The 11429-nt window shown below is 40.6% G+C and overlaps 1 protein-coding gene across 2 annotated transcripts in view; it reads right to left on the bottom strand.

Annotated features, from left to right (window-relative positions):
• Nucleotides 1–9656: 9656 nt before the first annotated feature.
• wnk4b (WNK lysine deficient protein kinase 4b) overlaps nt 9657–11429 on the bottom strand; it is a 55419-nt gene continuing 53646 nt past the window's right edge. Inside the window, exon 20 of one of the 2 annotated variants that reach the window (XM_079868218.1) lies at nt 9657–11420. In XM_079868218.1, the coding sequence (XP_079724344.1) occupies nt 11418–11420 (3 nt within the window). In that variant the 3' untranslated portion in view covers nt 9657–11417. The remainder of the gene's footprint in view (nt 11421–11429) is intronic. The other variant, XM_079868217.1, reaches the window with a different exon arrangement.

The following is an 11429-nucleotide window of genomic DNA, read 5'->3' as shown; positions in this document are numbered from 1 at the left end:
ATAATGTGTTGCTAATGTTTCACAAACCATGTTCCCGTTGCTGTTCCCCATCTCAGTCTGCCTTCTAACAATCAGCATCCTTAGACACTTTGAACCACTCAGAATGTCAATGGAGAAAGGCATAGTTCATCATAACATCATACATCATTCACCCATTGCTAAATGTACCTGATTTTTCATATCAACAGAAAAATATACCGGGATATCCTGGCTTCTCTTGAGACTCCCCAGCTTCAGAGAATAGTTAATGATATGCTAAAGCCCGCCCGTATGTTGATGTGATTGGTTACAAGGTAGTTTGTGATGTAAGAAACACCAGCGATTTCCTGTCTTTGGTTCACTGCAGTTTTAAGGAGAAAATACTCCGCAATGGTGCTGACTTACGAATTTGCACATTGTTTGTCTTAAAGCATATTAAAAACACCACATAGACATATAAACAACATTAAAAACTTATAAACAAAAACTTTAAATCATATTGTTATTGAGGACTGACATTGAGGACTGATTGACAATTTTCTACCTTCATTCTGACCCTCTGTCTGAAATGATCAGTTTTTAAGGGTCGGCTCCTATAAGGCTTGTCAGTAAACAATCACTGTTATGATTGGCAAATGTCATTGCATAGGAAACAATATCAGCACCCACTGGCTATTGCACGTGAGTAAGTGTTTTGAAAATATTTTCCATATAAAACTGTCATTTACAGACAAAGCATTATGAAATCATTTACAATACAGCTGGCTACTTCATCTTTAAACCAAAGTTTCTTTGCCAACTCCCCATTACACTGTGCCTCATTTACAAAACAAAATGCTCCGAACAAACATATAGCCTATTCCTTCAACGTGATCCGGGACGCCACTAAAATAAACCATCCACTTGTTTCTGACGAATTCTTCTCAAGTCTGCACAGAGACACAAATGAGCTGTTTAAACTGGACAAGTCAAAGCGAACGTTCTTTCACTCTTTCATTTGCACTGTTGTCGACAAACTCGAGTATTGAATGTGGAAAAAAAAGTGGAGTATGTCAGAAACTAAACACACATCTCTACAGTATCTAGTGCAGACAGCATCAGTGATTATAATGGGTAAAAGTCTTTCTGATGTCGTGACCCATCACCTGCTGCCACCAACCATCAGTGGTTCATACTGGCCTTTAACACAACACACTGTGGGGAGGCGATCAGGAAAGGTTCTTGCATGGAGCTCCTCGCATGGCAACAAGGCGGCTTAGCTACCGGTTGCTAAGGACCAAATCCGAGGCGAGCCCCCCTGAAGAGATCCTGTGCCAAAAAGAAGGAATTCCCCCCATGGCAACGCTATAAAATGCCACTGCTGGGTTACCATGGTGACCACATGGAGTCAATGAAGGAGAGAATGGGCCACATGTGTCTGTTAAGGGTGGCAGATTGGCAGATCCGAGATGTAATATGTAAAGAAAGAAAAAAGAAAAGAAAAGACAGCACAGTAGCTGGCAGTCTCAATGTGACAAATGGTGCAGTTTTGCCCCTAACCGACTTGATTCATTTTGAATTAGCGACAAATGTGGAAGAGAGCGATGGAAGAAAACCCTTTTTTTAATGTATAATCAATATGCTTTAAGATAATATAAAAGAATGGTACATAGAGCAGGACAATTCTGGATAAATTCAAAATCACATTTTTTGTTGTTCAAACAGAGATGACGATTCTCCCACGATTCTGAACAGACAACTAAACAAAATAGCATGTCATTTACTAGAGGTTCTGACAAGATGTTAACTGCTGCAGCCCACTAAAAAAGTTTATAAATTATTTTTAAAAAGTCGGTTTGAATGAATTATTCAATGACTCACTCATAAATGCTTTACTTATTTCATTACTGGATGAATCACCATTTTTGAATGAATCTCTTGAATGAATGATTCAATGACAACTAAATTTTTTAACAGTCACTAGTAACGACGCAATCAATATTAAATCAATATTTGAAGCGCCAAGTTACTTTTAAAAGGTGATTTGCTCTAATTTGATCACTTTCGTAGATATCAGTGTTTATATCCCAACTAAAATCTTTTATCCCAGTATTTTTGTGATAATATGAATATTTGTAACACAGAAATAACGATAATGTGTGGTTGCAAAGAGATCTGTATATTTCTATGGCATCGCTGTCGAAGAGAAATTAGCTGGTGAAGTGGATTTACTCATTGTAGAGTTAATGAAAGTTATCATGAGCATAGTAATGTTTTAAGTGGATGTCATAACATATGTCAGCAGACCTGGAAGATTTTAAAAGAGCGGTTCGTTTAAAAATCCGTAAGATCTTACGAAGATGCTGTGGAAATACAAACCGTAAGACAGAACACAAGGAGTGCAGCGCTGTAAAGGGGCGGGGCTACATATTTAAATAACAACTGCTTTATCTGAGTCAGTGTCAGTGCGAACACAGATTTCAATGTTCCGGTGTGATTCTGTCAAAGGTTTAAAAGACACAGATGAATCGTTGTCATTTAGGAATGAAATCATGTGGGTGTTTGAATCGAGATAGCAAATCTTTTAACGATTAATCGTGCAGGTCCATTACATAGCTGTTCAATATATTGCTAGAAAAAATGTACTATCATCTTAGGTTACCTCCTCACCTCACACCACACTTCCCATTCAGAATGCAGACAAACCCTGTGTAACTGCATCAGGGTTATTATTTTAAACTGTATAACTATTAACATGTCAGCAATGTCATTGGCTGCATCTCAATATACTATGTACGCACTTAAAGTATGTACTTTACTGGTGAAAGTATATACTTATAAGTGAGTAGTAAGTTTAGAGCGAGTATTATAAGGACATTCTGCAACATCAGAAAATTGTGTCTTATGCAGCCTTCATGTGCTATCAGAAATTTCCCACTTCCCTTCTGAAGTCATGAATACGAGCTTGTCACATTCAAGTGCTTTGTTGTCGGAAAGAACAGGAACCGTGGAGGACACCATTTTTATTCTTGCCTATTAATTGGGAAAATCTTATTAAAGCCAAAATGATATTTAGCATCCCATTCATTGACAACCATAATAAACATTCACCACGTTATCTAAAGGTTAGTCAGCTTACTGATGATTCTGGAATTTCGGTCAAATACAGGCTATTTTCACTGTGTAGAATACATACAATACGCTTCAAATTATTCATATACAGTCAAACCAAAAATTATTCAGACACCAGATATAATTTGTTATATTTTTTTACTAGTGGGTGTAGTACATTATAGTTCATTTATGTAAGTGAGGATAGCAAAATAAAGTAAACTGTGACATATTATACACACAAATTCTTATACATATATACAGTGGACTACCAGTAAAATTTCTAAACATTTAGGACCAAAAATTATTCAGACACTTTGACCTGACCATGTTTTGCTTAAGTGTTTTTTCTTTAATTGCTAATGTGACCTTTTTACACCACAGACTGAACAAAATTAAGCATTGCTTGGTAATTGGTTGACCTAAATTGGTATTATCTAATTGTGTACTATAATTTAACAGCTGACAGCTATTCAACCTAATTCATTTGTGAGACAGTCTAACAGAAGGATGGCCAAAACCAGTGAAATACCAACTGATTTGATAACTCCGAGTTCTTGTCATATTTTATTACCATTTTCGAAACTATAGCGAATAAACTGTGATAATGTGAGTAATGTTGAAAGTGTCTGAATAAATTTTGGTTTGACAGTATGTAAATATGCCGTACTTTAATGAAAAGATAAGGCATAGATGTAGTTGTGAAAAACACTAATAAAAAATAGGCTATCAGTCACAACAGTGTTTTATTAATATTTAAATTAGCATTTCAGTTTAATTTTAGTATAATTGCATTGTCATTTTTAATAAATTATTGTAAATTTAAAATAAATTATAAAAAAAAAATATTTCAGTATTTCAATTTAAACTTATTTCAGTTAGTTAATTTATCTAATATTTATGCTTTAGTTTAAGTTTTTCATCTATTTTTTTTTTTTTTTACTTTTCTTCAGCATTAGTTCAACAACCAAATTACTAAACAACTTACTAACAAGCGACTTTTAGTTATCGTGTCTAATTTCAGTACGTGAAAAAAAAAGAAACCTCTCACCACCTCATTTTCATGCATGAAAAAATTTAATATGACATCTACCCTGACTAAAGAGCATTGAAAACTGCCACATGCTCACATCTTAGTGCAAGGGGTTGTGGGTAATATTTGACACACAAAAGAAGTATTGTTCCAATAATCCATCTGGGCACCTTTGTCATCCAAATGTCTACGTACCGTTTTTTGTTACTAATTCTTATCTCGCATACTATTTATTTATTATGCAAATTGGGATGCAGTGACTGACAGCCTACATTTGCCATGTGATCTAATTTAAGACGGAAAAGAGTCTCTACTGACCTCTAGTGGCCGTGAGGTGAAAGCAAACCCAAGTTCAACTACAGTTTTGTTCTTTACAAATGTTTTTTTCCCTACACATATTTCTATATTGATGCAACAATCCACTAACGCATGACTTCATTACCCCCAGTCATTCCCTTCTGCTGGATAAATAGAAATAGTATTCATTTTTCTTCTTTATGGTTGTGCTTTGGCCAATACGACTGTTTGAAACAATAAACAGAGCAGCAAGAAGACTCATTTCCAAACAATGACATATTCACAGCACACCATTACATGATGATATGCCCAACATCCGACCATACTGTAAAACTGGTTCACTAATCAAAGAAGGAACAATCTACAGGCAACGATCGAGTCCCCAATGGTGTCGATGGAGCTGGTTTTTGGTTTAATGCTCTTTGGCCGTCTTGCAGTAAGTATAAGCTAGGCTACACAATGTGTTGATGACCTGAATCAACTTAGTTTATGGAACAATAGGGTACTAAAAATATCTTCCAGCAGGAGAAGGGTCAGTAGGCCTACAGATGATGTTTTTGGACGTTGAGACTGAGCCTGAGATCTATCTGGGGAATGCGTGCAGTTATAAATAACAGATGCTCAACGTCCATGCAAGAAGAACATTTCTGTTCGGATTTTTTCAAGAATAAAAAAAGAAAAATGGATGCAAATATATTGGTTTCATCTTAAAGGAATAGTTCACCCAAAAATGGAAATGTGCTGTTAGTTTACTCACCCTCAGGCCATCCAAGATGTAGGTGACTTTTTTTTTCTTCTTCAGTTGAACAGAAAAGAAGATTTGTAGGTGGTGATTCAAATAATGTACGTCAACGGTCACTTTAAGAGTAAAAAAAATACATATACAGGCTAAATTAAATTATATTCATTGCTCCTGACGATACATTGAGGTCTTATGAAACGAAACGATCGTTCTGTGCAAGAAACTGAACATTATTTACAACATTATTACCTGTAACCCACAGCCTCGGCAAACTGTCCTGACTCGTCCTGGAGCGCGAGCTTCCTGTCGCATTATGACGTCAGGAGCCACTGACTGATGTTAATTTTGTATTTTGTATATTTTTTTACAGTAGCCCGTTGAATTGCGTTGAATGAATCACCAAAGAAGGAACACGGGATGACACATCTTGGATGACCTGAGGGTGAGTACATTAACAGCAAATTTTCGTTTTTGGGTGAACTATCTCTTTAAACCTGGAAATAAAGTTTTTTAGCATTTATTATTATTATTTAAAAAAAGCTACAGTATGATCTAAAACTGAATTAAAAAAATTTCTGCACTATTTCTGGATCACTAATCCATTAAGCATAATTGTGATAAAGTGAATTCCTGCAAATACCTAGCTATAGCCTGGATGCCAGCCGAACTTAGCCCCGCCCACAACATTTTTAGGTCGGGAAGTTCGATCTGGACTTGTATATCCGTTGTGGAGCTATTATGCTCGAACAAAAGCTATTCGGACCAATCAAATTGTCAGGGCGGGCTTTATACGATGATGGACAGATGATCAACAGTAACGTAATCATCCACGTCACCAAAGGTTGAATTCGTTTACAACAAAGATGACTACCGCTGGAGAATTGAGTTCTCTTACGAGAGGTTCTCTCGTATTGCGTAAGTTACTTACGCTACAGGTAAAGTCATCTTTTCTCGAGATATGAAGCCAAAAAATTATCCTTAATTTTTATAATATTGTCAACGCAGTGCAGCAGCACGCAGACCTAGAGCAGGCTATCTAGCGTGCTCATTGGCTGCTCTGCGGCAACTGCAGCAGCCTACCACTGAGCCTGGCGTGACGTCGCGCCCTCACGCGTCACAGCCCGCCAAAAGGGGAGTGGCTTAGCATATATAAGGAAGGGCTCGGGGGCTGCTACCCTGATTTTTGTCTCTTCAGCGAAGCTCTCCGCATCGCTGGACTACGAGAGAAGCTGCCGTCGAAGCAAGCAATCAGCAAGCCGAGGATAGAGTCTGAGGAAGCCGGTCGTCTTCGCCGCCTTCAGCCATCCGTGCCTGCTTCGCTATCCAGCGACAGTATCCTTTTTTGCTGTGCTTCCTTGTGTGCTCGCCGCCACGACACACTTCTCCTAAAAGAGCGTTTGTTTCAAAATGCCTTGTATTTCCTGTGGCTCTTGCCGAGCCCAGCTCAGCGACAGAGACCGCCATGTGATCTGCGCTCTCTGCCTGGGACGAGACCACGCAGCCCTCGCTCTGTCTTCGGGAGGCTGCGAATACTGCGAACTATTGAACTATTTGGACGATTGGCTGATACTAGCGCAGTCAGAGAGAGAGCTTATATCTCACAGAACAGCGCTTCTCAGCCATCTGGAAAGCCTGGGTCTCTCGGTCAACTGGACCAAGAGCTCATTACTGCCCCGTCAGTCAATTTCTTTTCTGGGAATAGAACTGGACTCGGTGGCTATGACGGCCAGACGGGCAGTCGGGTTCCACTGAAAACGTTTCAGAAAATGTTGGGCCACATGGCCTCAGCTGCAGCAGTGCTCCAGCTGGGCTTACTGCGCATGCGCCCGCTACAACGCTGGCTGAAAGCACGAGTGCCTCACCGAGCCTGGACTGCCGGCGGCTCACGAATCAGTGTGAATCAGGGCTGCGTTTCAGCCCTGCAGCCCTGGTTGGCGGCCGAATGGTACCAGACGGGAGTGACAATGGGAGTTGTCTCGCACCAGAAAGTTGTCTCGACAGACGCCTCCAACCTAGGTTGGGGGGCTCTCTTCGAGGGCAGATCAGTCTATGGCCTCTGGTCAGACCGGGAGAAACGCCTTCACATAAACTGTCTAGAGATGATGGCGATCGAGAATGCGTTGAAGCACTTCCTCCCATACCTGCGGGATCACCATGTACTAGTCCGCACGGACAATACGTCAGTGGTGTCCTACGTGAACCGTCAGGGCGGTGTCAGATCCAAAATTCTCTGCACCCTGGCGGGACGCCTCCTTGTTTGGGCTCAGCACTCACTGCACTCGCTGAGAGCCGCGCACGTACCTGGTCACCTGAACGATGGTCCAGACAGACTGTCCAGAGACAATGTTCCCCCGGGGGAATGGTCTTTGCATCCCCAGACAGTCCAGTTACTGTGGCGCCTTTTCGGCAAAGCGAAAGTCGACCTCTTTGCGTCAAAAGACAACGCTCACTGCCCAAGGTTCTTTTCAAAGAGCGAGGATGCGCTGGCCCAAGCCTGGCCCAGCGGCCCGCTGTACGCTTTCCCCCCGATCTCACTGTTGCCACAGGTCATCAGGAGAATCAGGGAAACGTGCCACTCGGTGCTCCTTATAGCCCCGCACTGGGAGAACCAAACGTGGTTCCCGGAGTTAATGCGGCTGGCAGACTCAGCCCCATGGCCGATCCTGGTGAGAAGAGACCTCCTCTCTCAAGCCCGCGGCTCGATCTGGCATCCTCATCCAGAGCGCTGGTCTCTGCATGTATGGATAATCAACGGATACCCGTTGACTTGCCAAAAGGGGTTGTGAAAACGATCACACAGTCTAGAGCTCCCTCTACGAGACGGCTCTACACGTCTAAATGGTCTGTGTTTAATAAATGGTGCACCATCAAAAATTTAGACCCACAAACTTGTGGGGTTTCGTGGGTGCTTTGCTTCCTTCAAGAGCTGCTGGACATGGGCAGGTCCCCCTCCACGCTCAAAGTGTATGTTAAGGCCATTGCAGCTTTCGCTGACTCGACGCACGGCCGCGCAATAGGAAGGAACGAGTTCATCATCCGCTTCCTCAGAGGAGCCAGGAGGATAAATCCCCCGCGGCCCCCGTCGGTTCCTATTTGGGATCTTTCTCTGGTCCTGGAGGCCCTGAAAGCTCATCCCTTCGAACCTATAGAAACTGTGGATCTGAAATACCTCACGCTCAACGACTGGGCCGTTCTGCACCCCCTACTGTGTGCTTATGTACATGTGCTGGCCACTCTGTTGGCCGCCTGATTCCCACTTATTTGTGTTCCCTGGGCTTCCCCTGGGACTCATGCTGTGGATGCTGGGCGCGCACGGCGTTGACAAGGTGGTTCCCGTAGCATAAGCAACTTACACAATACGAGAGAACCTCTCGTAAGAGAACGTACTCGGTTACCTAACCTCGGTTCTCTCTAGAAGAGGGAACGAGTATTGCGTAACCCGCCGTGCTCGCGCCACGAGCTCATTTCGCTTCAGTCGACGAAAACCAGGGTAGCAGCCCCCGAGCCCTTCCTTATATACACTAAGCCACTCCCCTTTTGGCGGGCTGTGACGCGTGAGGGCGCGCGCGCCATCATTGGGCGTGACGTCACGCCAGGCTCAGTGGTAGGCTGCTGCAGTTGCCGCAGAGCAGCCAATGAGCACACTAGATAGCCTGCTCTAGGTCTGCGTGCTGCTGCACTGCGTTGACAATATTATAAAAATTAAGGATAATTTTTTGGCTTCATATCTTGAGAAAAGATGACTTTACCCGTAGCGTCAGCAACTTACGCAATACTCGTTCCCTCTTCTAGAGAGAACCGAGGTTACATTAGGTAACCGAGTATGATTTCACGAGTTCACACTTACAAATAAGTCAGATAGAATAAATGCATATTTGGCATGCTGTACGAGGAGAGGGCTCCGGGATCGGTATTCGGCCCGAACCCAAAGTACTCCCCCCTTCCAGGCTGTGGAAGAACAGGCCAAGAGTGAGTGGAGGGATGCTGAAAACTGTCAAGGAATGTTAGGTGAGTTGACAGAGTGAATAATATGCTTCCTCTCATGCTGATAGGGTAGACATGGTAATTGTTTGATGACAAGTTGATTGGATTGATTATTTGAACATGCTCCTCCCGAACTTTGTTTATGAAACATCATGTGTAGATTCCGCCATCGCGTCTGTTATAGAAGATATCGACAGCGCATTAATTTTAAAAGAGGAACAGAGAACCGCAATCAAGGCATTTGTCGATCGTAAACATGAATGAAAAACATACGTCACTTACTCCGTTGCTCTGATTGGTTGTAGGTCTATCCAATTGAGTGCAGAGGCTTTTCCTTCCTGATTCGGTTGAAACACGCCCCATAATCACAGCCCAACGACGTCAGGCTAGCAAATACCCTATAAACTGTACTTTTTAACTATATTGTTATGCTGATGATAAGATAATTTAATTTTTAACTTTGAAACATGTTTTAAGAAATTGGAAAAGTATGCATTGGAATAGGAAAAGTATGCAAAAATATGCATTTCTACTAGTGATCTGACCTTTGGACCCCAGTTTATATGACACGTTCATAAAGTTTTAATCTCAGGAAACATTTGGTTGTTTGTGAATCATTATTTGTTTGTACATTTACAACAATCATGTTTCATACAGGAATCAGAGTAATAAAAAAAGAGGCACAATCTGCATGGCAGTACAACATTTTTTTCCACATAATATAATACAGCTTTTCTCTTTATCTAAATATATCTATATAAATCTTCTCTTGCTATGCAGTAGAACACACCTGCTGTCCCATCAAACGCAGACACTTTAAGGCAACAATTGTTCAAACTTCACAGTTTCTCAGTTATCAATAGTTTCTGTTTGTCTTCACACTAATATATTAGCATAAAATCGCTGCATGGGCAGTGAAATATAATCCTAGACATGCTGCAATTCATACATGTCCTATACAGATCATATACTGGCAAATGCCTTGCAGAAAAGTGTGATGTGTCAGTTGTTTGCTTATATTTCTTCTTTCAATTATGAAAACATGAGTTAACATCTTCATTTCACACTCTATTAATTATTAAGATATGCATAACAAAAGGAAAAGCATTAAGACAGAAGAGTTTCAAAGCAAATTCACTATATGATGGGTCTTAATATTGGGAGGAATTAAATTCTTAATCGGAACCAACTAAAATTTAAACTAAATGTATAATTACAAGTTATAATTTAGAAAACAAATGGCAGTATGGGTATTCAATGAACTGCAACGGTGATTGTCCAATATGTTCTCTAAAATTTGGATTTAGCTACTTTGGTTAGATTGATACCATCCAGAAATCCATTTCTTGCACTTTTGTGCATGATCTAAATGAGATTTGATTGACAAGCACATTAAAAATGCTTTTATATCCTCATTTAAATATTACAATGATTTCAGAACTAAGTGGTTCCAGCTCTAAATATAGATAAAACACTTGCATTCTGCATTGTTGTTTTATAATGTGGATCCACTAATCTTAGAGAGATTTGAGGCATCAGAGTTCTCTATCAAAAAAGAGAAATAAATTCATTGTCAATACTGCGAGTTATGGAATTAAAAAAAACTATTTTGTGCAATTGGTGTGTGTGCAAAATATTTCAGCAACAAAGTCACATTTGAACTGTAATCCATGATGAAAGTTTTTACAATTTGTCAAATATATACATGATACTGTTTTATGTAAAAGCAAACCTACAGTGAGGCCTAAAAGTTCTTAAAAGGACTGCATGCGTTCAATTGCATTGCATTTTTACAAAAGGAAAAAAGTTCAATTGTTTACAGAACCGATTCGTTCAGGTATTTATGACTGACTGGGAGTTTGAAAATAAATATGAACTGACTAGCTGAGCTATAATTAATGCAATATGGACAAAATTATAGAGAAAAGAGCAACCACATGGACTGCCTAATAAATGGAAAAACATTTGCAATTCATACATTCAACCACCGGGGATGCTATAGCTGAAAGTGAGTGGGCATTTCTCCATAAATCTGTGCTGAGATCAGCAACTTTGAATCTTTAAACACGTTTCATATATAAAGTCTGTGCTTACAAATGCCCTGTCTCTTCAGAAAGGTAAGCAAACACCAAGCAGAGGTATAAATATTCACATCACAGCCTTTGAAGAACACACACTTGATACTACAAACATGTGCTCACGCACATTGGCATTTGCTTGAGGAAGCAATGTTGTCACTTCAATCCATAAGGAAAGCAGGATAGGGGCCAAAGAGCTCCTTTGCAAAGGAAATCACTGTTGGAA

This window comes from Squalius cephalus, assembly GCF_949319135.1.
Source record: "Squalius cephalus genome assembly, chromosome: 1".
Lineage (NCBI taxonomy): Eukaryota > Metazoa > Chordata > Actinopteri > Cypriniformes > Leuciscidae > Squalius > Squalius cephalus.
Note: the sequence above shows the minus strand (reverse complement) of the source record. Positions and strands in the feature narration are given on the sequence as shown.